General features: G+C 56.7%; 3 protein-coding genes across 3 annotated transcripts; 1 reads left to right on the top strand and 2 right to left on the bottom strand.

Annotated features, from left to right (window-relative positions):
• Positions 1 to 2,120: 2,120 nt before the first annotated feature.
• Positions 2,121 to 5,351, bottom strand: FCER1G (Fc epsilon receptor Ig). Its single transcript, XM_028090897.1, has 5 exons — positions 5,210 to 5,351; positions 3,229 to 3,320; positions 3,034 to 3,069; positions 2,658 to 2,678; positions 2,121 to 2,482 (listed from the first exon to the last, which is right to left on the bottom strand). Exons 1-5 carry the CDS (start codon positions 5,256 to 5,258, stop codon positions 2,420 to 2,422), a joined length of 261 nt encoding a protein of 86 aa, XP_027946698.1. The 5' UTR covers positions 5,259 to 5,351; the 3' UTR covers positions 2,121 to 2,419.
• A 534-nt stretch (positions 5,352 to 5,885) lies between these two features.
• NDUFS2 (NADH:ubiquinone oxidoreductase core subunit S2) lies at positions 5,886 to 15,331 on the bottom strand. The gene is made up of 14 exons (XM_028090896.2): positions 15,220 to 15,331; positions 14,298 to 14,404; positions 11,846 to 12,036; positions 10,205 to 10,325; positions 9,722 to 9,834; positions 8,960 to 9,034; positions 8,726 to 8,803; positions 8,501 to 8,586; positions 8,171 to 8,290; positions 7,115 to 7,244; positions 6,767 to 6,862; positions 6,503 to 6,586; positions 6,302 to 6,359; positions 5,886 to 6,110 (listed from the first exon to the last, which is right to left on the bottom strand). The coding sequence occupies exons 1-14, from the start codon at positions 15,306 to 15,308 to the stop codon at positions 6,073 to 6,075; spliced, it is 1,386 nt and encodes a 461-aa protein (XP_027946697.1). The 5' UTR covers positions 15,309 to 15,331; the 3' UTR covers positions 5,886 to 6,072.
• A 3,675-nt stretch (positions 15,332 to 19,006) lies between these two features.
• ADAMTS4 (ADAM metallopeptidase with thrombospondin type 1 motif 4) lies at positions 19,007 to 26,456 on the top strand. The gene is made up of 9 exons (XM_028090895.2): positions 19,007 to 19,651; positions 20,753 to 21,076; positions 21,321 to 21,453; positions 22,229 to 22,399; positions 23,148 to 23,434; positions 23,542 to 23,728; positions 23,977 to 24,152; positions 25,119 to 25,294; positions 25,769 to 26,456. Exons 1-9 carry the CDS (start codon positions 19,007 to 19,009, stop codon positions 26,193 to 26,195), a joined length of 2,526 nt encoding a protein of 841 aa, XP_027946696.1. The 3' UTR covers positions 26,196 to 26,456.
• Positions 26,457 to 27,229: the final 773 nt, after the last annotated feature.

The following is a 27,229-nucleotide window of genomic DNA, read 5'->3' as shown; positions in this document are numbered from 1 at the left end:
GTAGGGGTATGGGTGAGGGGAGAACCGAGAGGCCTGCTCCTGGTAGGAGAGGGGTTTGGTGTGAGGAGTGGAGGGAGGGATGAAGAGACAGATGGTGGAAGCAACGGGGAAGTGGTGTCTGTGATTCTTCTCCATGCCCGACACATCTTCCCCCAGCCTGGGATCTGCTCTGCAGCAGAGGCTTAGTCTCTGCACTGCACAAGGGACAGTGAACGGCAGGAAAGTTTCACAAACTGAGCCCCTAGACTACTGGAGGTCACAGGAAAGGAGGGCATCGCCTCCCCCAGAACTTCCTCTTGATCCTTCTATGAAGAGGAGAAGGCTTCCCATAAATGAACCCAGAGGTGTCAGCCGAGACCCTGGCTTCCCTTCTGAGCCAGGGAAATACCATGCTTCCCCCCATCCTACAGAAAAGATACAGATTCATTCTTCTTCCCCAAAAGTGCTCAAACCCTCCTTCCATTTAAAATCTCTCACCTAGGGCACCTGGGTGGCTCAGTTGGTTAAGCAACTGCCTTTGGCTCAGGTCCTGATCCCGGAGTCCCGGGATCAAGTCCCACATCGGGCTCCCTGCTCGGCGAGGAGCCTGCTTCTCCCTCTGGCCCTCCCCCCTCTCATGTACTCTCTCTCTCTCTCTCATTCTCGCTCTCTCAAATAAATAAATAAATCTTTAAAAAATAAAATAAAATAAAATCTCTCACCTAGACCCCCTTTCTGGGGAACACCCATTCCAAACCTCTCCCCCTATTATCTGGGTGCTAGTCACAGAACTGGCCGGGTGGTCAGATCTGGAACTCGTAGACATGAGGCCAGCTAGGGGCCAGACAGGTCTCCTGGATTAAATCAAAATGGAGTGGAAATCAGGCTGGGCCGATGTGGGAGACTCACAATACCAAAGTGGAGCTCAAGGAAGAGGAGGCATCTTCCAATAAAAGTTTGTTCCCACTTCACACTTAAAGCAGTTACCTCCCTGGCTCATTTCTCATAGCTCATCTGAAATCACTGCTTCCCAGACACCAGACATGGCTCCAATTCCTTCCGTGTATTCATCAGTCTTCAGTCTCGCCTTCAGGGCCCTCACCACTCATGGTGACAAGTTTCTTCCCTAGTTTCTGTTTTTCTCTCACGCGGCAAGATGTGTGGGGACAAAAAGAGCTCAGTCTGTCCCTTGCGAGATGCCCTTGGACAGGTTAATTAACTTCAAAGAGCTGGATCTTCCTCCCGGGGTCAGTGAGCAGATCCAACAGTGCAAGAGAGCCAGGAACCATAGTGGACGGTGTAAGTCGCTGTGCAGTGCTGAGTCTTACCCAGCACGGGTGGGGCCGGGGGTTGGCCCGGGGACCCGAAACCCATTCTGCCCCGGCTGCTGGGTCGGAGGTAGGACCTGCGGCATCTGATGGGATGAAGATACTCCAGGAAATGCTGCCTCCTGGCGGAGCCGGAAACAGGACCAGCACGGACCTGACCACAGCGATTCCTTAGCCACCCACCCGGGCACTCGGAGGAACTGACCTCCCATCTAGACCCCCATTGCTCCCCTTTGCCCTACCCACCTCCAACACTTACCTGGCCCTCTAAGGTCCCTCTTGCCCCAGAACCCACTGAAACTCACTGTTCCCATAAACCCTTCCATCAGGGGTGTCACACGAGGCTTCATTGGGCCATCCGCTCTGCATGTTTGGCTTCCCAGCTGTGCTAATGCCCAGATGCGTGCGTGTGGGGAGCTGTCCCCACGCTGCTCCCTGAAGCTCACTCTGATCCGGATTGGTGACTGTTTGGGGTTGCACAGCCAGGCTACTCCACGACCCAACCTTGGTTCAGTTGCCAGACACGGAAAGCCAAGCTGGGTGCAGATGTCATTTCTTAGGTTCCGACGTTTCTGAACGTGCCTAGACTCCCGACACCTCCCTCCCTGTTCCAGCTCCATGCCAGCGGACCTGGGGCCGAGGGTCTCATCCCTGCCCCAGCCACGGTCAGCTTTCACCCCTCGAGCGAGCAACCTCACCCCGACGTCCACCAGACTGTGAGCTCTGTGCGGTCGGGGGCTGGTTACTCAAAACAGCATCTTCGGTCCCCAGCCTAGCGCCTAGTAGGGGCTGAATAAATATATGGTAAATGAATAGAGTCCAGGCTGCGGCGGCTTTATTGGTGGTACTCTTTCCATTGTTGAGTGGGAGTGGGAGACGGGAAAGAGAAGGGTGGGGAAAGGCAGTGAGATTAGAATATAAACATTAATGATTAGCATCTGAACGGAGGTCTTCGTGGGGTGGAAGAACCACTGGGTGCGCGGTAATGGGGGACATAGCGTCATTAAAGAGGTGGCCCGCTGGCTTTAACGGGAGGCAAAGGAGACGCCGACCTGAGGGCCAGGAGGAGAACCAGAAGGGGAAGGAGGTGGCCAAGGGCATCTGTTCTAAAGTTACTGGGGTGGTTTCTCATGCTTTAGGGTCTCATAAGTCTCCTGGTTCCGGGTGCTCAGGCCCTGGAGGTGGAGGTCAGAGGATGGTCAGGAGCTTGAGCCCATCACAGGGCTCCCACCCACCCCCATAGACCCCCATGTCTTCCAAAGATCACACAAAACCCCACCCTCTTCTGCTGACTTCCCAGCACTGGGGGGGGGGGGAGGGGGCGGGGGGGGGAAGGGCAGGTTCACTCACCGTGTAAATGCCATCTGATTTCTGCGGAGGCAAAAGGGACAAGGCATTAGACACCCACGCCTCCTGCGGGGTCCCTCGGCCTCTTCTTCCCCACCCGGTGAGGTCTGTGGCCAGGGCTGGCTGGCCGCTCGGGCTAGAGGGCACGTGGGGGCTCCGGGGCATGAACGTCCGTTTGCCCGCGTGGCTGCCGATGCGCGCACACACACACCGCGTACGACCCTCACGCACTCAGTGTCACTGCCCACTCTCCCTTGTCGCCGGCTGAGTATTTCACTTGTGACTTGGCTAGGCGGCGGGGTGGGTAGGGGGAAGTGGCAGGGGACCTGGGAAGCTTGGCGTCTGTAGCCTTGACCCCCAGGCGCAGAAGGGGCCATACCTCGTAGCTGGCGATAGCTGCCTTCCGCACCTGGATCTGGAGCCGGTGGGGGGTGGGGGGAGAGGTAATCAGTAAAGGCCAAGTGAGCGGCCCAGCCCCATCCCTCCCACCTTTGCGGGGGACCCCTGTCAGTCCCTCTCCTCAAAGCCAAGCCGGGCCCTCCCAGGCCTCCCGCCAGCCCCTCCCCTACCTCACCTTAAGTCTGCAGTAGAGCAGGGTGAGGACGATACCGTACAGAAACAGGATGGCGTCCAGGATGTAGCAGAGCTGAGGCTCTCCCAGTGCGGCTGAGGGGACAGAGGGTGCCCGCGGGGTCAGGAGCATCAGGCAAGGTCCAGCGCTCCGAGGACAGGACCGGCAGGTGGTCCGGGGCCTGGTGGGGAGCCTCCCAGGAGAGACACTCGCTCTTCCTCCCTGGAGCCGATTTTTCTCAGCTTTCCCCCTTCTGCCTCACCCTGGGGCTGGGCTGGGACAGGAAGTGGGGGGCGCTCTGCTGCCTGCTCTGATGGAGCTTACAGGCGCTGAGAGCCCAAGAGGGAGCCCCCGCAGGCCCCCCCCGCGGCCCCAAGCCCTCTGGTTTTCGCCCTGTCGGTCCCTCAGGCACCACTGAGCGCTTCACAGCCCTCAAGGGACTTATTTCTGTTCACTGGGCGAAGACCCAAAACCTCAGCCCAGAGGGGTAGGGTGAGGGCCATGCAGTGACAAATTTCACTGAAGAAACCACAGGAGTGTCTCTGCGAAGTCCTGTGACCTGTGGCTGAGGGCTGGACAGGAAGAACGTGAACCGAGGCAGGGAGGGAAGGCAATTACCCGGTTATTGGTCGTATCTGAGCCTCAGGCTCATCACTCTCCGGCCCGCTATGGGGGGCTTGAAAAGGGGAGAACAGGTATCTGCTTTCCTAGGCCTTATAGATCCCAACGGCTCTGCGCACGGCTGGGCGAGCGTCTCTGCCCAGGCTCCGGGGGGATGACCACAAGCCGGATTCCGCCTCTGGGCACTCTGCCCTGTTACTCACTCACTCTGGGCCACAGAGAGAGGAAGTTTTGTGCAATTTAAAAAATCAAATAGGGTCTGAGCACCAGCCTCTGTCAAGCCCTCAGTCCCTATCTGAACGGCTCATGGGCACGTGCCATGACGCTCTTTTGTACAATATTGCATAAATCGAAAAACTACCGGCTGGGGGGTTGGGGGGGACGACATCATTATCGCCATTTTACCAAGGATGAAACGCAGGCTCCGAAAAGCTAAGTGACTCCTTTAGGGCCAGAGGGCTAAGTGACAAGGCTGGCGCTGAAATCCAGGCTTTCTGCTTTCAGAGCTCGTGTCCTAACCTTTCTGCCTCGGTGCCCCCGCTCTGTCCTCATCTGGTGACAGCAGGCTGGCACCAACGGGATCCTTCCCTCCACCTCACAGCTGGGCTGCTGGACTCCCCAGCCGGTCTCTTTCAATTTCCCATTTCCCTGAAGTTTCACGAACCCCCTCCTCCCCAGCCCCCAGCTGGAACCCTCGTCAAAACACACACACACACAGCCAGCCCAGAGCCAGCAAGACGTGACAGTTCAGAAATTGAGTGACAGACTGGAGTCTTGGGCTGCTGAGACTGTCGCGTGTCCGCCTCCATTTCTTGGCTGGTGCTCGGGCCTCTAGAACTGGGCACCGAGTGCTGCGCCCCACCCCCATAGCAGCTGTCGGCAGAGTGGCCCAGGCAGGGGATGACCCACAGAGGCAGAAAACAGGTCTACTTTGACCATCCTTGCCTCACTCCCAAGCCGAAGGACGGGCTCCCGCCTTCCTAGAGGGGCTCGATGAATATGACTACCCAGCTAGAGATCAGCTCCCAGTGGACTGGCCCAAAGGTACCACGCAGGAAACGCTGATCATGGGAGAAGGAGCTTCTCCCCAGCTTTTTGTGTCATACAACCATTCTCTCCCCTGCCAAACTGAAGCCTTCCCCATGACCAATCCTGAAAAAGTAAGGAGACACGAAAGGAAGGAACTAGGACTCTTGTGCCCTGATGGGGACCAGAAGGGACCAGCCTCAAGGTCTCGGTGTCCACCCGAGCCCTGCGCTCACCTGTCGTCCTTTCCAGATCTGCCCCTGCCTCGGCCCTCAGACGCATGCCCTCGATTCCCACCCTGGGGCCCGGCTCCTGAGCCCTCACCACACCCTCTCACCTGCTTGTTCAACCGAAAGGAGTAAGAGCAAGCCCACTGCTGGAATCATCTTGGGCCGGGGGATGAAGGGCCGTGAGCCGGGGATCGGACGCTTTGCCACCACTGCGCAGCTGTGCTCAGCAGCTCCCTGACCACAGAGCTCCCCCCTTCCTGCCCCGCCTTCCCCCAGCTTTGGCCCCTTCCCTTTCCTGCACCAGAGCCCGGGCGGCTCCCGGAAGGGCCAACTAAGGGAGTCAGATCTGGGCTCTCATGCCTCAGTCCTCAGCGAGCAAGCCCCGGGCACCGAGGGACGGGCGGGCGACGCCTGTGCTGGAGAAAGGCTAAATCGGCCATCACCCCATGTTCAGATACATCTGGAATAAACTGTCCCTTCAGAGTCCCCGAGACCCCACCGCAGCCCTTTCCCTTCCACATGGAATTTTACCCCCGTCTTGATTGGAGAGGTCTACCAATTTGTGCAGGCAGCCAAGTCTGGGCAAGGGGAACCGAGAAGAAAGGAGGAAATGGGGAATGGAGAAGTGGGCAGGCCAAGAGTCAGAGAAGGGGGCAGCGATGAACAGGAAAAACTGGCGATAACTGAGTTTCACGGACAACTGGAGGGTTAATTCACATTCTTAACTTTTCCAACAAGGTCAAAGACGGTAAGATACCGAGAAAAACCTATCAGAGGTTTGGGCAGAGGGGCCGGAAGGCGGCTAATTTATTATAATTTCTCCTTTTCTAGTACATGCACAGAAAGCCTGACGGCTGAGTGTTCACGGGGGTGCGCACACACACACACGCACACACACAGGCCCGGTCCAGGGACGGCCAGGCTCCGAGGAGGAAGCAGACAGGCAGGGGGATCAAACGCTTTCCCCAGCTCATCGGTCCACTTCTCCAAACACAATATCTTGGGTACCTAAGAGATCAGCAGGAGGAGAAAAAAAGCGGTGTTATCGAAAATCCAGCACTCACGACCGTGGCCAGCGGACTGAGGATCGGAGTCCCTGCCCACAGTCTCTGCTGAACAGGAAGCGCTCGGTTTCTGCCCCCGCTAGAGTCCCAAACTCCCTCGTCTACGGCATCTGTGCCACACAACAGGCCTCGTACCTATGATGGCAACAACATCCGCCAGCATGTGTCCCTTCGACATCCTGTCCAAACCAGCCTGGAGAGACGGAGACAGCAATAGTGTTGGGCAAGATTAGCAGGGCAGGACGAGGAGGAAGGGAAGTTCACCAAAATCTCACCCAAGGTGGCTAATGACGGATTCATTCAGTGGAGTGAGAATCACTGGGGGTCGCTTCTTACCAGGTGGGCAAAGCCAGGAGCCTTGATCTTGCATCGGTAAGGGCGGCTGCTGCCGTCGGACACGAGGTACACCCCAAACTCTCCCTGTCCGAGGAAGAAGGTTGGCTGCCTTCGTGAACAGGAACAACACTTTTCTCTGCCAACGAAGCCTCTCTACTCACCCGCGTGTGCCCTCTCTCGCTGATGCCCAAGCCTCTATTTGCGCACCTGTCCCCAGCACCCCCGGGGCCCTGGGCTGCCTCTTCCTTTCCTGACTCTCCTCACCTTAGGAGCCTCAATGGCAGTGTATGTGGCCCCCGGAGGGACTTGGTAGCCCTCCGTGTACAACTTGAAGTGATGGATCAATGACTCCATGGAAGTCTGGAAAGAGGAGAAAGGGAGCAGCAGTGAGCCAGATCCAAATGTCTCCCAGGCCTCCCCGCAGCACAGGAAATAACCTGCCCCCCTGGGGGAGACTAAAACCCACACTGTGAGCAAAAGAGGAGTCTATGGGAGGTGAAGACTCCTACAGTGAATTCTTTCAAAGAGGAAACACGAGAAGTAGGGTGCAACCCAAGGACACTCATCCCTGGCTGCCGGCCCCGCCCTCCCACCCCTCTCGCCAGAGCCAACCTTCATCTCTGCTCGCTTAGGGGGAGACACTTTGGCATCATCAACCTTGATCTCCCCGGGAGGCATCTTGTTCAGACACTGAGCGATGATTCGAAGGGACTGGCGCATCTCCTCCACCCGACACAGGTACCTGAAGGGGATGAGGCAGGTTCAGAGCATCAGGCGTGACGACGCCCTTGGCCGGCCCAGAGGGCCGGCTGACTTGTTACCACCCTCTTTCCTCCCAGTGTGGCATCTCTGCCTGGCTTGGCCGCCCAGGTAAAAGCTCTAGTCTTCTGGTTCTGGTGCCGGCCCCTGCCCCAAGTCCTCTCCTCATCTTCTTGGCCCATGGCCTGTAGGAGTCCCCTCTTCAGTTACCCTCTTAGACACTTCCTGGACTATAGGACGGGGGAGGGTCAAATTGGCTTGAAAAGAAAACAGAAGCCAATCTTACTCAGGGTCAGCAAACAGGAATGGAATGTGAAGCTTAGAATCCAGTGGAAAGAGCACTGGATCAGGAGGATTCTAGTCTCAACCACCACTAACAGGATAATCCCAGGCCAGTCTCTAACTTTTACACCTCAGCTTTCTCAGCTATTAAAATGCAGCCCGAACTAGTGCCATCTAAGAGATGACACATAAGAGAGGGCAAAAGAAATGGCTTTGAAAAACCACCTAGTTTAATAGACACAAGAGCTCCAGTAGCTGCTGGAAAATACTTTGGAAATAAAGAAAGTAGCCAAGAGGGAAGAACGAAAGGGAGTAAGTCGGAGGGGAGACGAACCAGGAGAGACGATGGACTCTGAGAAACGAAGTGAGGGTTCTAGAGGGAGGGGGGCGGGGGCTGGGTGAGCCCGGGGATGGGTGTTGGGGAGGGCACGTCCTGCAGGGAGCACCGGGTGTCATGCACACACAATGCATCACGGAACACTGCATCAAAAACTAATGATGTAAATGTATGGGGATTAACGTAACAATAAAAACATTTAAAGAAAAAAAAAAAAAAAAGAAAGTAGCCAAGCGAAGAGTCAGAAAGGGAAAAACAGCCGGAACCGGGCTGAGACGTCTGGGCCTTACCGATCGTAGCAGTCCCCCCGGGAGCCAACAGGAACATCGAAGTCCACCTGGTCGTAAACGTCATAGGGCTGGGCCTTCCGCAGGTCCCACTGGATGCCTGAGCCCCGGAGCATCACGCCGCTGGGCAGTGGGACGGGAGCAAGGGTCCCTTTCCATGAACCAGGAATGGAGGTGCACCCTCTTCCTTGGTCTCCCTGCCCCCCAAGACACACACACTCTGGGCACGGGGTCTAATCTCAGAGCACTGCACGGATGGCGCCACACCTTCCTGAAGCCAAGGTACTAGGCTGGAATCCCCTCACCCGAGCGCAGAAGTCACATTTCTCTCACCTAAACCCATAGTTAAGCGCGTCTTCGGCCGTCACAACCCCAATGTCAACTGTCCGATTTCGCCAGATCCTATTGTTGGTCAGCATCTATTAATCAAGAAAACTGGATGTGAACGCTCTTCCTAACTCCCTTCAGATGCCTCTGTGGTTCTTTACGAGGGACTAAAACCCCACGAGCCTTTCTTGAGGGGAAAAGAGGGATTTTCCCCACTGGCTCCTATCTTACCTCTTCCAACTCATCAACCCGAAGAGAGAAATTCTTAGAAAACTCATAAATGTCATCCAGAAGCCCAAGGGGCAGGTCCTAGGAGCCAAATGGAGAATGACAGTGAGCGGGGCGCAGCCTCCCTGCCCCCTGGCTTCAGGGTCAGCGTTTCCATCGGCCAGCGCTGCCCTCCAGTGGCCATGGAGGATACAGGCGTGGGCTGGAAGCTTTGGGAAGGCAGGGGAGCTGGCTCACCTGGTGCACACCTCCTGGCCGGACGTAAGCAGCATGCATCCGAGCCCCGGACACGCGCTCGTAGAATTCAAACATCTTGACAGGACACACTGGGAATTAGTGACAAAGTCCTGGGCCCCAAATCCAGCAACATGCTGGTCCACTCCCCCGCCCCCTGCCTTCCGATGCCCGACCAACCCCTCACGACACAGAGTTCCTTAAGAATAGAATCCAAGGGCGCCTGGGTGGCTCAGTTGGTTAAGCGACTGCCTTCGGCTCAGGTCATGATCCTGGCATCCCGGGATCGAGTCCCGCATTGGGCTCCCTGCTCAGCGGGGAGTCTGCTTCTCCCTCTGACCTTCCCCCCTCTCATGTGCGCGCTCTCTCTCTCTCATTCTTTCTCTCGAATAAATAAATAAAATTTTTTTAAAAAAAAAGAACATAACCCAAATTAATTAGACCTTCTTCCTTTAAGTGTTCTATGTTCTCTCTCCTTTAAATCTCGTCTGTCCTTCAAGAACTTTCTCCACTTCGGGCGCCTGGGTGGCTCAGATGGTTAAGCGACTGCCTTCGGCTCAGGTCATGATCCTGGAGTCCCGGGATCGAGTCCCACATCGGGCTCCCTGCTCGGCAGGGAGTCTGCTTCTCCCTCTGACCCTCTTCCCTCTCGTGCTCTCTTGTCTCTCATTCTCTCTCTCAAATAAATAAATAAGATCTTTAAAAAAAAAAAAGACGCTTCTCCACTTCTTGCACCCCTTGCCTAGCCTATCCCCCTTCTCTTACCTTCTCCCTCTCTTCAAACATCCAGAAGAAAGGGGTCATGGCCCCAATGTCCAGGGCATGTGTAGTCACAGCCATTATGTGGTTCAAAAGCCGCGTGATTTCTCCAAACAGCACTGTAGACAGGTGAAGACAAGAAGGCGGAGGATGGGGGCGCCGGGGTGGCTCAGTGGTTAAGCATCTGCCTTCGGCTCAGGTAATGGTCCCAGGGTCCTGGGATCAAACCCCGCGTTGGGCTCCCTGCTCCGCGGGGAGCCTGCTTCCCCCTCTCCCACTCCCCCCGCTCGTGTTCCCTCTCTCGCTGTGTCTCTCTCTGTCAAATAAATAAATAAAATCTTAAAAAAAAAAGAAGAGGACATAGGAGCCAAGAATCGACGCTGACACAGCAGTTGTGGGCAGAGCCTGGGGTCTGCATACTAAGCTTGCGTGCGATGCTCCTAAGCTGGGCAATGGCCGGGGAGGGCCACGGGAAGGTGAAGGGCTTACCTCGGATCCACTGAGCCCGGGGCGGAGGCTGGATATTGAGCAACTTCTCCACAGCCAGTGAGTAGGCCTGTTCGTTGCACATCATGGACACATAGTCTAGCCGGTCAAAGTATGGAAGGGCCTGGGAAAAGGGAAGAGCCTGGGTCACACCTAACAGGCCAGGAGCCCTCATACAGCCTGCCAAAAGCACTGCTCTCCATGGGCATCAGAAGTTAGTGCTGCATAAAGCCTTCTAGTCTCCGGAGCTAAGCAAGACAGCATCCAATACCCAGTAGTACACGCTGGGAAATGCTTAAAAATCAGATCTCTGAAGGGGTGGAAGGGAAGCCTATGTGTTGTGTGTGCCAATTTCCATGGTGAAAATCCACTTCGCAGCGCCAGTTGTAAGCCACGTAACTGAACCCGGTGCTAGGTAGAGTAGCGCGGCACTGTATGGTATTTCTGCCAAGCAGATACAATAACATAACCTCAGAGCACAGCAAAGCAAAATAAGAAAGGGATGAGCTTTGAGTACTTCTTACCTTTTGATATAATTTACTAAATTGCGAGCTAACATAATCTAACTTTTAATAATGGCTCTGTTTAACAACTGGCTCACAAAACTCCTGAAAGCTTAATCTGTTCTTGCGGGCCGGTAGGAGCTGCTCCAGCATACCTCTGGTCACACTCCTCCGGCCCACAACAGTCTCAAACAAGAGTGCCTCTCTGAGATACTGAAGGAGAAAGGTAACCAGTCTTAGGACTAACTGGGTGGGAAGGAAGGATTTAAAGAAGACAGAGCCCCGAGAAGGACTGGATTGGCTTCTGATCGGGGAGAAATGGTTCTTTCCCTAGAATGCCAAGAAAGCTAGTCAAGCCGTCTGCTGAACCCGCTTCAGCTTCCAGGAAGGAGGCGGGGCTAGGACACCCGTCTTTGGGACAGCCAGTTCTTGTCCTGATGTCACTGTGACGTGGGTTAATGCTACAGGGTTTAGCTCCATACTCCCTGCGACCAGGCACCATCCCTGCCTGGACTCTCTGGGGGCAGCACGTCCTAGTCAGCTGCTTGTAACCTACCCCCGTCACCTTCTGTGAGCAAGACCTTTCTTCATGACAGTAAGAAAAAACTTCAGATGCCTGTCCCAGCTCCAATTCCTTCCAATCTGACCCGCACCACTTGGGTCACAGAGCTCTCCTAAAAACGGCACACTGCCACAAACTCCCTCCCAGTCACTCTGACTCACTGAGTGTTTCGAAAACAAATTTGAGACAGCCGGATGATACAAGAATCGGCTGTTAATCCTAGGAAGCTTACGTCTCTTTCCTCTTCCCCTGTCCCCAGAGACAACGGCTTTGACGTACTAGTAGGATATAAGAACAGGGAAACTGAGGCACTAGAGAAAGGGTAAAGGGGCCAGCCAAAAGTCATCCGGAGAAAAGCTGGGGGTGTAGCTCTGGCTCCCAAGCATTTCTGCTGGATAAACCAAATCTAGATGGATTTCAGTCACGCATCCCCTGGAACATCCCTCCATCTCCCCAACCAAGACTGTTCTTATGTCCCCAACGCCCTCCTCCCCGGGGCTTTGGAGGGCAGCAAACTGGCAAAGTCCCAGGCCACGGCATCCCCAGGTCCCGTCAGCAGGCCCCTGTTCGCCCCCACACCTGCAGATAGGTCTTGTATTCAATGAGCTTCTCAGTGCCTCGGTGCAGCAGGCCGATGTGGGGGTCACACTTGCGCACCATCTCCCCACTCAATTCCATCACTAGTCGCAGGACACCGTGGGCTGCTGGGTGCTGGGGCCCAAAGTTCAGGGTCAGGTTTGTCACCATTGTGTCCTTCGGAGGGTCCACATCTGAGAAGTGGGAAAGAGTTCAGAGCCAAATGGTAATTCCCTAGAGAACCCCCAAGAGACAGCAAGGGGTTAGCCTCTCCCTACAGATCTTCCGTGTCACCACTCCACACCCTGTTAACTCCCTAATCGCCAACATAACCAGGAAGAAGACCATTACACGGGAGAAAGGGGAGGAAGATCTAAATTTTTTGACAAGAGGAACCACACACAAACCTTACTCTTTCCATGTCTCCCAGGTACCTTTCTAAAGATGGTAATACTGGGGGCACCTGGGTGGCTCGGTCGGTTAAGCATCTGACTTGATTTCAGCTCAGGTCACCATCTCAGGGTCCTGGGATCGAGCCTGAGTCAGGCTCCATGCTCAGCGGGAAGTCTGCTTGAGGATTCTCTCTCCCCCTCTCCCTCTGCCCCTTCCGCAGCACACACCTGTGCCCGGACGCACACGTGCTCTCTCTCAAGTAAATAAATAAATCGTAAAAAAAAACAAAACCCAGAGATATTACTAACATCATTCATATAGTCCTTATTATGTGCCAAGCACTACCCTAAGCACTGATTTTAATTCATTTAATTCCCCTAATAACCACATGAGTAGTGGGTCCTATTATTATCCTTATTTTATTGGTGAAACTGAAGCCAGAGAGGATAAATGACTTCTCAGAGAGCTAGCAACTGGCAGTCAGGACCAATCTCAACCTGTTCAGCTCCACAGTCCACATTCTTAACCACTATGATACACTGCCCTCCAAATCTATCTGATGAATGCCCACCCAATCAGGAAATGTATACTTAATTCTTACTACTACCGAATGGCAGTGTTTACCCTCAAAAAGCACAGAGTTTAATTTGGGAAATAAGTACATGTGAGGAACGAGTAAGAGGCCAAATTCACAAGTTACCAAGTAAATGGCTTAGCCGTTAAGTATTTAAAGGAAGAAAAGAACACTGTGAAGACTTCGTGAAGGCAGCATATGAGCTGGTTCTTAAATACAGGGAATGACTCAAACACGTAGACAGAAGAGCATCCCGGGCTATGGAATCAACAAAGGTGAAATCTTGGAAACAAGGAAGTATCTGTGGAACTCTCTTATCTACCAAGAGGCAGAAGATGAGTGTTGGCAGCCAGTAGGGGGTAGTGGTTCCATTATCAGTATCAATAACAACACTTACAGAGGACTTACCATGTGCCAGGCACTACACTAAATGATTCATGTTATGATCCCATTTAATCCTTACAGTGATGCTAGGAAATAGGCACTTTATTCACTGGTAAATGGGAGAGCAGAGAATTGAAACCAGAGCTTAACCTTTCAACCAAAATTCTGCACCATGGGCTTTGGAGTCACATAGACCCGAGTACAAATCCATGTAGGAGTCCTTGATCAAGTTTTTTTATCTCCCTGCGCCATGATTTCTTCAAAAGTGGTATAACACTAGTATCGCTCTCATGGAGTTGCAAGGACTAAGTAAAATAACGCACACCAAACACTTGACACATGGTAAACACTCGGCTACTGTTACTGTTAAGATTTTTGAAAAGTAACTGGAAGTGCTTCTGAAGGTTTCTGAGCAAGAGAATGAATGCCATGGTAAAATGATGTTTGGGGAAGATGAAGGTGATTACATTGTTCTGCACAGCTGGAGGGGGACCAGATCAGTGGGCAGGAACCCAGTGAAGAGACCGCTGAATAATTAAGGTCTAATACAAAATAGATCTGAACAAGAAAGGAAAAGATGATCTGATATGTAACATTATAAAAAAATGTGCATGGTTTGGTGACTTCTTGGATTTAGACAGGGAGGGCAAGAGAGAAAAAAGAGCCAAAGATAACTAAAATGTTTCATTCCTGAGAAATTAGGAGAAGGTGGGTACCACTGATCAAAACCAAAAAGTCACAAGGAAGAGCTACTTCTGATGGCGGCAAAACGCTTCGCAGTCTGGAAGATGTCATTTGAGTACCAGTGGGAAAAGCCTTTTCTACCAAAGATGGAAATATATTGAACCTCCGGGAAAAGTCGAAGCTAAAAATATAAATCTGGTAGGGCTCTCCAAGGGCTGACTAGGACCTACTCTTTTTCTTTTTCTCCTGGGATGTTCTTCCTTACCTTCTCTATTTGATAAATATCCGCCCTATTACCAGTGTTACTGTGTTTGTTAAAGTGCTGGTGAAAGCAGCAGAAAGGGCGAGGGCGCAAACTGGCCTTGACAGAGCTCAAGAGCACTCAGAAATCAGCTTGGCACAGGGGCTCTGGGAACTCACCATTCCAAGGCGGAGGCTTCCAGTGGGCTGTTTCTTTGGTGGGGTACATGACAGCTCCCCCAAACTGCTCTGCCCATTCGGCATCTGGCTGCCATTGCCGAGCACCTCTAGGGAGTTAAAGACAGATCCCAGACACAGGGCCTCAACAGCGCTGGGTTCCTCTGTTCCCATGCACTCTCAGGTGGGCCCAGGGAAAGGCCCTCGGATTCTCCAACGCCCAGCCCCTGGCACACAGTGTAGCTTTCGCAGAACAAGCTGGAACTCCAGACGTTCCATTCCTACTAACAACTTACTCTTGGAATCACTGCACCCATCGCCCCTGTGCATGCAAGGCTGGGGATCCTAGCTCCTTCAACTTCGCATCACATTCGTATTTCCACCTTGGGGAATATGAACGCAAGCAAGGCGTGTGTTCAAGGTCAACCGAAGACTAAGAGGTGTGCGGTGCCTGTGCAGGGGCGGAGGGAGAGGGGCATGCTGGCTCCTTGGCTCGGCCCGGGTGAGACCTAAATGATGTCCTGGGGACCAACGGGGGTGGGGGGGGGCCGTTGGGGGAGTTGTCTGGGTTCATGTTCCTCCTTTAACTCCAACAGGAGCGCTTCCCTCTTCTCGTCTAAGGGGACTTTTCACCAGCCGCACGCCACCCATGATGAGGTTCGGGAGAAGCAGCAGGGCACAAGGGGAAGGTGACACTATCACTAACGTTCAGGGGCAGGGTCTCCCCTCAGCTGATTTCACCCCTCTTTCCTCCCTCGGCCGGAGCGGGCGCCACTGCATCCTGGAGCCCGGGACAGCAGGCCTGGGCGAGGGGTCACAGGCCTGGGTCATTCTTTCCTAGGGGGGTCACAGGGCCCGCGGAGGCGCCAGACCCGAGAGACCCTGGCGTCGGGGGCTACGCGTCGAGGGCCGCCCGGAACCTCACCTGCTGGGCTGAACCGGCAGCCGGCGCCCGGGCCGCAGCGCCTGGGCCGCGACGCCCCGGAGGCTGCGCAGAGCCCTCAGCGCCGCCATCTTGCCCCGCCGCGGACTGCGGGAAGGAGAACGGGCGGAAGTGCCTCCTGCGCGCCTCCTTGCGGCTTCCCGCCTATTGGCACCACGGGGCCGCCCTCACGGAAGCGGGCGGGGCCGCCGCCGCCGCGAGCCGACAACGTCCGGGGGCTGCGCCTAGGCTGCGCTTTCGCTCTCGGAGCGGCGGCCGGGCGCCGTTCTTCTCGCTGCTCGTGACTGGCTCGCCGAGGCGGGAGCCGGCCAAACTTACGGCTCCCGCGGGGCCCGGCGCTCGCTCGCCCGCGTGCTTCCCCGCCTCCTGCCTGAGCCCCGCTCCCGGTGGCGGCGGCGGAGCCCGGTCCTCCCGGGACAGCCCCAGGCTTTGCCAAAAGATTCGGAGCGGAGGAAGCCCGCTAATTACCAGATGGCCCAAATGGGCTAGGGAACCGGGGCCCAAGCGCGGCTGGGCGGGTCTGAGAGCTCCCGCCAAACCAAAAACGAAGAAAGAGGAGGACGCCAAGGCCACCAGCACTGGAGCCGGCTGCTGGGTGTAGAGGAGCCACCTCAGCCCAGATCGGGAGGGAGGGCCCCTCTGGGAGACCCTGATGTCTGCCAGGTTTCCAGAAGCTGCAGAATGACAGACCCGGGAAGCGCCCTTAGCGATGTTTCATCCCCTACTTCCATCCTGGGTCAAGTCCTCTTCCCCTCATGTCTTTCTGACCCTGCCTTAGTCCCAGTGCCACCAGGAGTCTGATCCCAGTTCTGTATGGAAGAGACCAAGGGTTTTGCAGCCTTGGAGGCTAGTCCCTGTTCGCTCCCCTCTGCTTCCAAGCCCAGCTCCAGCTGGGCCACCCGTTGAGTTTGCACATGCCTCCCACTCTGAGCCCGGAAAGAGGCAGTCCCCAGATCCCCCCCAGACAGGGTCCCTGAGACAGCCCACCAGCAGTGCAGCAGGGTGGGGCAGACACCAGGAAAGTGGCAGAGAGGGAATTCTTAGCTGTGAAGAAAGAGGGGAGAGCCAGACTTCCAGCCTGGGAGTTGACCTAATGGGAACCGTACCAAAGGGTGGGGCCATATCCCTGGCTGTGGGAACTGACTGGAACCCGGGTGGACTGGGCAGCCCCCACAGCCAGGCAGAGGCTCTCCCTCCCTGCCTCCCTCATTCCCCCCCCCCCCCCCCCCGCCGCACCCTTTCCCTGAGCCTGCTCTCCCTCTGTAGTTGGAACACAGTGACCGTGATGAGGGGGCAGGGCGATGCCGGGAGGTGTGGGGACTGCGTTTATTTGCCCTAATCCAACCTGGGAGAAGTCAGGATAGAGTCTGGGCTGCTTAGCCCTGGTGGCAACTTGAGCTGGGACGGGGGTGAGGGCTCCTGGGGGGCTACCTAGGACACTGCATCTTTTGTGCCTTCTCCCTGCAGCCAACACCCCCCCCACCCTGCTGCTGTGACTCTAAGGCCCTTTGTCTCTCACTGCTTAGTCACCCCCTTTGTCCTCATCTCAGATGGGGGGTTGGAAAGGGGCAGTAAGAGTCCTCTGGTGATAGCTCCTCTTGCCCCTGCCCCTTCTGGCCTCCTGTCCTTTGTCTGACTCCCGCAGCCGCAGCCCCAACCCCCTCCAGAGTTAGGACCAGGGTCAGGGCATGTGGTGGGGCAAGAGGTAGGTCTGGCAGTGGTGGGCAGGTCAGGAAGTGGTGGGCACCGGGGCAGGTATTCGTGACCTGAGCAGGAAGGGAGGGGGGAAGGAAGCATTCTGGCGGATATGATCTGGGAGACGGGAGGTGACAAGGCAGAGAGTGGGTAGAGGAATGGGGGTAGGGGCAGGTGATGTGCCTCTGGGAAAGGAAAGGGACCGCTGACTGCATTCTCTTTCCTGGGGATATCCTGGGGAAAGGAGTGGCCATAGCATTGAGTGGGCAGAGATTGCCCCTACTTCTGTACCCTTTACTTCCTTATCTCGAGAGTCCACCCCCAAGACCTCTTTGCTGAGTTCTCTCCTGTCCAGAACCAAACCAAGGGAATCATTTGGCTGCCTTCTCCCACCACTACCTCCTCCTCCCCAGGCACTCTCCCCACCTCAGGCGCTGGGTTCCCGTTTCTCAGTACTCTAGTTTCCCTCTATACACAGTGCATCCTCCACCTTCTCCATGTCCCGTGGGGAATGAGAAATAAAAAATTACTAGATATTCCAGGAGCGACTGTGTTCTCAAGGGCAAGGTGGGGCCAAAAGAGGGAGCCAGGTGGGGATTCCCTAGGATGGACTGACTTTGGGTGCATCTGGGTTTCTAGGAGAGCAAGTCTTTCTGTGCTGGGGGCTGGCTGACTTGAGGCTGGGGGAGGACTTGGGGCAGTTGGGAGTGGGTAGGAACAGGGCCAAGAGCCTGGGGGAAGCTACTGGGAGCTGGGCCAGGGAAATGGGGAGTCAGGAAGTGGGGAGGGGGAGCCCTGGGAGGAATGGAGGCGGATTGGCTGTTCTGGGCTCTGGAGGGAGTGGGTAGTGGTAACTCAGGAACAGGGAGCCTGAAGGAGAGGAGTTAAGGAAGAGGAGGTGCCACCCTGGATCCTCCTTCTATAAAGGAAACGTCATTAACCCCTCCTGCCTTCTCTGCTGCCTGCTCCATGTGTCCATTCTAAGCAGACCCATCCTGCCTTTGGGCAGTAAGCTCCCTGATCACTGTCTCCTCACCTACATACCCCATATCTCCGCAGTCTCTTCTCTCTCCCACTACTTGGTCCCATCCTGAGCCAAGTCCAGCCACCTCCTTTCTTTGTTCTGCTCTCTTGGTGCTTCCTTACCTGTTCCCCACGGTCTTTCCCTGGCAGTTCACTCAGTTGCCTCAGCTCTGGAAACCAGCCTCTAGGGGCAGAGGGCAGCACGAGGAAACCCTGAGAAAAGGGAGGCCATGCCAGATTCAAGAATGGGAGCGAGAAATCTCCCAGGACCGTGGCCTTTCTGTGCGTGTTGACCAGGCCCTTTCCCTGACTTCCTACCCCTCCTGGGGCTCTGTCCCACCAAAAAGGGAAAGAGACAGCTGAGAGCCGACTGTGGGGTTTGGGGAAAGGCTATGTCATCAGCTGGCCCAGTGCCTGTGATCCATCCGGCTGCTAGAGATTCCCCTCCCCTGGGCAAGTCCCATTTTTTTTTTTTAAAGGAAAACAAAAACTAGGATTTTTGGGAAGCAATGAGACACCCATCTGAGTCCTACCAACAGAGCTCCTGTCTGAATGGCTTATAGCTCAGCCAATCGCAGGAGCTCGGGATGCTTAAAAGAGCTGGCGCGGAGAGAGGCTGGGAAGAACCCACAGGGAGACCCACAGACACATAGACACGGGCGAGAGAGGAGGAGAGAGACAGAGACAAAGGCACAGCGGAAGGAGCCAGAGACAGGGCAGGCACAGAGGCAAAGCCAGACAGTCTGAGGGAGCCCAGAAGGAGAGGCCCGAGAAGCTGCAGAAGACACGGGCAGGGAAAGACAAAGACCTGGGAGAGGAGGGGGTGTGAGAGGAGAGTTTGGAGGGGCCAGGCCACTAGGCGCCTCTCCCAAGCCTAAGGGCCAAGTTTTCTCCATCTCCTCTGAAGGTCCCCAGCCCCTCTGAAAACTCTGCCTCTGACCCTGGCACAAGTCCGAGCCCCCAGGCTGCAGAGAGGAGCTTTCCAAAGCCAGGGCAGGGAGAACTCGGTGCCCAGACGGCCTCACTCACTCCCAGCTGCAGCGCCCGTGCCATGTCCCGGACGGACCGGCATCCCAGGAGGGGCTTGGCGGGGTGCTGGCCGGGGGGAGTCCAACCCCGCCTGCTGCTCCCCGCCGTGCCCATCTCCCGGCTGGTGGGGCAGCTGCTGCCGCTGCTGCTGCTGCCGCTGGTCTCCCTCCTGCCCTCAGCCCGGCCGGCCAGCCCCCTCCCCCGGGAGGAGGAGATCGTGTTTCCAGAGAAGCTCAATGGCAGCGTCCTGCCTGGTTTGGGCGCCCCTGCCAGGCTTCTGTACCGCTTGCCAGCCTTTGGGGAGACGCTGCTGCTAGAGCTGGAGCAGGACCCCGGCGTGCGGGTCGAGGGGCTGACGGTGCAGTACCTGGGCCAAGCCCCTGAGCTGCTGGGAGGGGCCGAGCCAGGCACCTACCTCACCGGCACCGTCAACGGAGATCCAGAGTCGGTAGCATCTCTGCACTGGGACGGGGGAGCCCTGTTAGGGGTGCTGCAGTATCGGGGGACCGAACTCCACATCCAGCCCCTGGAGGGAGGCACCCTTAACTCTGCCGGGGGGCCTGGGGCTCACATCCTCCGCCGGAAGAGTCCTGCCAGCGGCCAGGGCCCCATGTGCAACGTCAAGGCTCCTCCCGGGAATCCCAGCCCCAGCCCTCGAAGAGCCAAGGTAGGCAGCCCCGGAGTCTGTGTCCTGCAGCGTCCTCCCGCCATGTCTGTCCCACTGACCCCCATTCACCCTCTCTCCACCCACTTCCCCTGCTGGCCATTCTGCTTCTTCCCTGCCTTCTGTCTTCCTCTCCTCTTTCCGCTAGCCTCCTTTCTTGGGAAGGCTCTGGTTTCTCCCTGCCCCAGCCCTTCCCCTGGCCAGGCTGCTGACCCCGAGGAGGGTTCTCAGACATGGGTCAGAGACTCTGTGTTGGGGATGAGCACCCCTCTGCCCACCCCAGCCCTGCTTGGCCACGGCGCTCTCCTGGCACCATCTCCTGCCGGAAAGCTTTCCCAACAGCCCCCTGGGCCTTGACTCTTTTCTGTGCCCCAAATTTGATTTTCACCCCCACTGCCGGCTAGAGGAGTGAGGTTTAAAGCCCAAGGGATTGACCTCTGGCTTCTGGTGCTGCCTTCAAAATAGTTCTGGCAAATTGCAAAGTAGGGCAAAAGTGGACGGGGAGGAAAGGCATCCCATACCTCCTCTGGTCAGTCCCCTTCCCACACTGTGGACGGACTGTAAGGCTGCCTGACGCTCCATCCTTTCCCCCTTCCCACTCCCAGCCTCCCCCTTCTTCCCTCCCTCCCTCTCTCGCTTTAATCCAGACCAGCCGCTCTCCCTCCACACCCGCCACGCTGAGATCTGGCCCTGGCCCTAGCCGCTGACTGAATTGTTCCTCCAACCACACAGGGCCGACACGTTGCAGCCCGGCCCTCCAGCTCCAGTCCTGCAGGCCCCAGCGCACTCTGGCCTGGGGGACCCCAAAGCCCCTCCCAGAGGCAATCCCAGCTGCTTTTCACCCCTGGGGCTCAGCAGCCCTGGGACGTGGCATCCCCTTCCCTTCCCCTTCTCAGCACCAACAGCTGATTTCCTCTAGTTACCACAAAAGCCCTGGAACTTGGGGTTGGGGGAGGGCCCAACCAAGACCGGTCAGGAATCCCGCGGTGTATGTGCGGCCCAGCTGGCTCTGCTGAGTTCCAGACCCAGGAAGTAAGGGAGGGGAAAAGGAGCCATGGGTCTGGGAGGCTCTCTCAGGATGCTCCCCTCCTTTTTCCAATCCAGCGCTTTGCCTCGCTGAGTCGATTTGTGGAGACTCTGGTCGTGGCAGATGACAAGATGGCAGCATTTCACGGGGCAGGGCTGAAGCGCTACCTGCTGACCGTTATGGCCGCCGCAGCCAAGGCCTTCAAGCACCCGAGCATCCGCAACCCCGTCAGCTTGGTGGTGACTCGGCTCGTGATTCTCGGGCCGGGCGAGGAAGGGCCCCAAGTGGGGCCCAGTGCCGCCCAGACCCTGCGCAGCTTCTGCACCTGGCAGCGAGGACTCAACACCCCTGAGGACTCGGACCCAGACCACTTTGACACGGCCATTCTGTTCACCCGGCAGGTGAGGCCCCGATCAGCCCCGTGGGCCCCGCGCCACGGAGCTCCAAGAAGCCCCACGGGTACGCTGTGCTGGAAATGGTGCCCCTGGAGGTGTTCCACGGGGCATCCGGCCCCAGCCACGCTGCCAACGCCATCTGGGTGTTCAGATGGCTCCTCAAGGCCCAGGTCCCCACGAGGCTAGATCTCATCCCAGTGGACTCTGGAGTCTTGGCTCCTCATGCATCTTCTGTGATCCCTCTTCACAGGACCTGTGTGGGGTCTCTACTTGTGACACTCTGGGCATGGCTGATGTGGGCACTGTGTGTGACCCGGCTCGGAGCTGTGCTATTGTGGAGGATGATGGGCTCCAGTCGGCTTTCACTGCTGCTCATGAACTGGGTAAGGTGGGCGTGGGGCTGTGGGACAACCGGATGCGTGAGAGCTATCGGGTTGGGGCAAGGGGACAGTGGGCTCACTAGAAGGCAGATAGGGGGTCACAAAGTGGTGCTTCTTCCTCCCCAGGCCTAGGTCCAGGGCCATTATCTTTCTCTGCTGTGGGCGTAGACGTTCAGATTTTTCCATTAAATGAGATAGTGTGTGGAAACTTACTGTGAACTCTGTGTGTGTGCATGTGTGTGTGTGTTTGGGGAGGGCACATTATCGAAAGAGATGTTAGGGGCGCCTGGGTGGCTCAGTTGGTTAAGCGACTGCCTTCGGCTCAGGTCATGATCCTGGAGTCCCGGGATCGAGTCCCACATCGGGCTCCCTGCTCAGCGGGGAGGAGTCTGCTTCTCCCTCTGACCCTCTTCCGTCTCGTGCGCTCTATCTCTCATTCTCTCTCTCAAATAAATAAATAAAATCTTAAAAAAAAAAAAAGAAAGAGATGTTATTCGTAAGAGTCAGTGATGGAATGGGTGGGATCAGGGTTAGGAATGTTCGCTACAAGGAAAAGAGGGTCGGGAGGTGCCCTGAGTGTGTTTGGGGGGAAGGGGAGACAGAGCAGTGGGGGCTCCATATTGAGGAGCCCTAGCGCACCAGAAGGAAATTGGGGACAGTGTGGGATAGGGAATGGATCTGACCATCCACAGCTGCAACCAGATTATTATGGGCTTGAAGCCCCCTGAGGGCACAGAGATGGGACCCTGGGACCCTAACAAGGCCTCCGCTCTCACAGGTCACGTCTTCAACATGCTCCATGACAACTCAAAGCCATGTGTTGGTCTGAATGGGCCTGGGAGCACCTCCCGCCACGTCATGGCTCCTGTGATGGCTCACGTGGACCCCGAGGAGCCCTGGTCCCCCTGCAGTGCTCGCTTCATCACTGACTTCCTGGACAATGGCTATGGTAAGCAGATGGCATCCCCCTCTCCCTGTGCGGCGCTCCGTTCCTGCCCCCGCCCCGCACTGTACTCTCTCTTCTGCTGCATTCTGCATGGGCCAAACTGACTGCCTCAGATGAGTTTCCTCTGCAGTGTGGGATGGGGTGAGAAATGCTTCTGTCTTTGTGTGGTTCCCACTTCCTCTAGCATAAATAGCACAGCCAAGGGAGGCAAGTTTTGGTGTAGTAGAATGAGATCTGACCTTTTAAGGGTCAGAACTGTTCACACGAGGACGGGCTGGCTGTGAAGGGAGTGACTGCCTGTCACCGGAGGTGTGCAAGCCTGGCACGGTGGCCACTTCTGGGCAGGGATGCTGAGACAAAGCAGGCTCAAGAGGTGTCTGTAGCCGGTTAGAACAGGTAGGAAGACTTAGCGCTTCGGGTTCTTACCCTGATTCTGTTCTTTAGACACGTGTAGATAGATGTGTGACTGAGTTTCTTCACGTCCGTGTGGCTGATCTGTAAAGCAAGCATGAAATGGTAACCACCTCGCAGGTGTTTGCCATGGTTAAATGAGAAAGGCTGGACAGGCATTTAGCCAACGCTCATCACATAATAAGCACCCAATAAATTGTACCTGCTACTTAAAGCTTTTTCCAGCCCCAGGATTTGGATTCCAGGATCCCATCAGGCCCCAGGGAGTCCAGACTCTCAGCTAGCAATCTAGACTCTTCCTCGGCCCGTGGCTGACTTCGTATCCCTACCTCCTCCCCAGGGCACTGTCTGTTAGACCAGCCAGCGGCCCCCCTGCCTCTGCCCATGACTTTCCCTGGCAAGGACTATGACGCCGATCGCCAGTGTCAGCTGACCTTCGGGCCCGACTCGCGCCACTGTCCACAGCTGCCGCCGCCCTGTGCCGCCCTCTGGTGCTCTGGCCACCTCAATGGCCACGCCATGTGCCAGACCAAGCATTCACCCTGGGCCGATGGTACCCCCTGCGGGCCGGCGCAGGCCTGCATGGGGGGCCGCTGCCTCCATGTGGACCAGCTTCAGGACTTCAATGTGAGATCCCGGGGCAGGGGTGGAGCGGAGGGCCTGGAGGAGAGGGGCTGGCCCTGGGCCCAGCAGAGAGTGTCTAGATGCCACCCTTCCGTTCTGTGTTTCTGCAGATCCCACAGGCTGGAGGCTGGGGCCCCTGGGGGTCATGGGGCGACTGCTCCCGGAGCTGCGGGGGCGGCGTCCAGTTCTCTTCCCGGGACTGCACGCGGCCGGTCCCCCGGAACGGTGGCAAGTACTGTGAGGGCCGCCGCACCCGCTTCCGTTCCTGCAACACCCAGGACTGCCCAAGTGGCTCAGGTGAGGAGTGGGAGGGACAGAAGCCATTAGGAGGGGGTGGTAGAGCAGGAACCGTCTCGTCCCTGGAGTGGGGCCGCCGGGGAGGGGCCGGGGAGGGGAACTGTCCCTGCTGTTGAGGGGAGTAACTTCACCCTTTGGGAACCTTCTCTGGCAATCTGGCTGTCTAGAGCTCTGAGGGGCTTAGGTGGAGGGGCTCACATGGGATGTTGGGAGGAAAGAGGACTCTGACTGGCCCTTTCCCCCTACAGCATTGACCTTCCGTGAGGAGCAATGTGCTGCTTACAACCACCGCACCGACCTCTTCAAGAGCTTCCCAGGGCCCATGGACTGGGTCCCTCGCTACGCGGGTGTGGCCCCCCGGGACCAGTGCAAGCTCACCTGCCAGGCCCGGGCCCTGGGCTACTACTATGTGCTGGAGCCACGGGTGAGGGCCAGATGCACCCCCCCCCCCCAGCACCGTCTGTGCTCCCTCTCTCTCCCGAAGCCCCCTGCTCTCTGACGGCAAAGATCCTCCAAAGTAGCACCCTTGCTGGCCCTCCCGCAGCCGTGCCAGGCCCGCCCAGGGTCCACTCATACTTCTCTGGCCGCGGGTATTTGGAAAACAAGCCCCAGGGTCTGGATTAGTTGCCAGTCAGGCAGCTCCAGCCCTTCCCATTTGCCTTGGGTTCTTTATCTTTCTCTTCCCATCTCCCGGTTCCCATCTCTCTATTGCGTGAGAACGGACGTGGCCTTTTGGACAAGTCTTTGACCCCTTTCTATGGGCTCCTCTAATCACTTACAGGGGTGGCCTCGTTGGGCTCACGGGAGGCCGGCGCCTCACTGGACAGGCCTCTTGGAGACAGTGGCGTCCCTGCGCTCCCTCTCTGGGATAGGGTGGGGTGTCGAAGGCAGAAGGAAGAACAAGCCCTCGCAGAATTTTTGGCCCTCCCCTGGGGAGCATTCTTACACGTCGGCCGCCCTCTAGCGTCCGTCTGGGTCGCTACCATCAAGGTTCGGGGCTGGTGTGGAGACTCAGACCTGCCGTTTCCATCTTGGCTCCTCTGCTTGCCAGCTGTCTAATCTTGGGGAGAGTCTCTTCATCTTTCTGAACCACAGTTTTCCATCTCTAGAAACCTCAGAGAGTGGTTGTGAGATTTATATTCTAGTTCATAAAGCACTTAGCACAGTGCCTGATTCAGAGTGAGTGTTCTGAGAACGGTGGCTTTTCCAATTACTATTGTTGTTAGGATTATTACCCCTTCACACGGCTGGGGCTCACTCCACACCTGATCTTCATCCCCTCCCACCCAGCCTTTATGACGTCCCCTCCCTGGTGGGATATGGGTCTGGTCTGGCTCACCGACCCCTCCTGACTTAGGAAGAACCCTTGCATCGCTCCTTCTCTTGGCAGGTGGTAGATGGGACTCCCTGTTCCCCGGACAGCTCCTCGGTCTGTGTTCAGGGCCGCTGCATTCATGCCGGCTGTGACCGTGTCATTGGCTCCAAAAAGAAGTTTGACAAGTGCATGGTGTGCGGTGGGGATGGCTCTAGCTGCAGTAAACAGTCTGGCTCCTTCAGAAAATTCAGGTTCATTCTCTATTGATTTCCTCCTCCCCGGCCCTGGGGGTATAGAGGTGAACTTGACACTGTCTCTCCTCTCAAAGAGCTTACAGTCTAGTCGGGGAGACAGATGAGTAACGAGTTCCAGCACAGTGTGCCACCTGTTCAACAGGTTTCAGCCTGGGGCTGCTGTGAGGGCCCTGGTGGGCATCAGGGAGGGCTTCCGGGGCAGGGGAGGACTTGCTCCTGGAGGGAGAGTGGGAACTGGACCGGCACCAACCAAAGAGGTGGGCTCAGAAGGGCACCCCAGTAAGGGGTCGAGAGGGGAGAGGGAGGAGGGTGCGTTGGCATGTAGCTCAGATCTAGGCTGGACACCTCACATAGGTTTGGGGAGGCAACTCTGCACACACAAACTCACACGTACAGTCATACAAACACAGCTCAGAAAGGCTGAGGGCATTCAGGAGGATGCTGAGCTCCCCATCTTCTCCTTCCTCTCAGGTATGGATACAACAACGTGGTCACTATCCCCGCGGGGGCCACGCATATCCTGGTCCGGCAGCAGGGGGCCCCTGGTGTCCGGAGCCTCTACCTGGCCCTGAAGCTTCCAGATGGCTCCCACGCCCTCAACGGTGAATACACACTGATGCCCTCGCCCATGGACGTGGTGCTGCCTGGGGCTGTCAGTCTCCGCTACAGCGGGGCCACTGCAGCCTCTGAGACACTGTCAGGCCACGGGCCACTGGCCCAGCCCTTAACGCTGCAGGTCCTCGTAGCCGGCAACCCCCAGAACGCTCGCCTGCGATACAGCTTCTTCGTGCCCCAGCCAGCCCCGTCCACGCCGCGTCCCCCTCCCCAGGACTGGCTGCACCGCAAGGCACAGATTCTGGAGATCCTCCGGCGGCGCCCCTGGGCGGGCAGGAAATAACCTCATCATCCCCGCTGCCCTTTCTGGGCACCGGGGCCTCGGACTGAGTTGGCAGAAAGAGGGGCTTCTGCGGCTGCCTCATGCGGACACGTGGACACACGGACACAGTGGGGAGGGGCTGAGAGGATGTGGCGTGCCGTCCTCCCCGCCCTGATGTGCAGGCTGGCCCTGCCCTGGTTTCCTGCCCTGGACGGCAGGGACGGGTGGTGGAAGGAAGGGGTTGGGAGACCGTCCCCATCTACACTGCCCCCTCTGCCCTGCTGGTCACGGGAGGGAGGGGGAAGCCAGTGGGGGAGGAGCAGTTGTATTTATTTAGTATTTATTCACTTTTATTTAGCAGCAGGGAAGGGGATGAGGGCTAGGGTCCTGGGGAAACTGACTTCCATCCCTCATAACCCTCACCCTGGCTAGGAAGTCCAGGGTGGTGGTGATAGGCATAACTGGTGTGTGTGTGTGTGTGTGCGCGTGTGTGTGTGTGCGCGTGTGTGCGTGCGCATGCGCGTATGCGTGCGTGTATGCGTGTATGCGTGTGCGTGCGCGTGCACGTGTTCATATTTGAGGTACATCCCGCCCTCGCTTTCCTCTCCCTGAATTCTATTTTCTGGGAAAGGAAGAGTCAAGGGTAGGATAGGCCTTCAGGGAGTAAGGGATTATCATATTTTTAAAATATATATTGACTTCTGCTATTTATGGGCACTCCTTTTGGACTCAGACAGATGTGGGTTGCACCCTGGCTCCACATCTCTGAACATGAGTTTCCTCGTTTGCCAATAACAATACCTCCCTTGGAAATGTTGTGAGGCCTAAATAATGTAAATAAAGAACCACATAACGCCTGGCCCTGGGTCAGCGCCCAGCACGTTAGCACTAGGCCCGCCTTGCTGTCCTCTCCGCTGCCCCTGGGGTTTGCAGCGCCCCTGAAGGTGGAAAGCTCTCGCTAGCGGTGCCTGCCCTTGCCCCCAAGCCCAGTTCCTCTGGTTGGCACAACGCTGTCCTGGATTCTGAGGGACGATCAGAGAAAGGACAATTGCGTC

The sequence above is a fragment of the Eumetopias jubatus genome, unplaced genomic scaffold, assembly GCF_037043125.1.
Source record: "Eumetopias jubatus isolate StellerSeaLion01/CBP00866 unplaced genomic scaffold, mEumJub1_p1.0 scaffold_12, whole genome shotgun sequence".
Taxonomy (NCBI): domain Eukaryota; kingdom Metazoa; phylum Chordata; class Mammalia; order Carnivora; family Otariidae; genus Eumetopias; species Eumetopias jubatus.
Note: the sequence above shows the minus strand (reverse complement) of the source record. Positions and strands in the feature narration are given on the sequence as shown.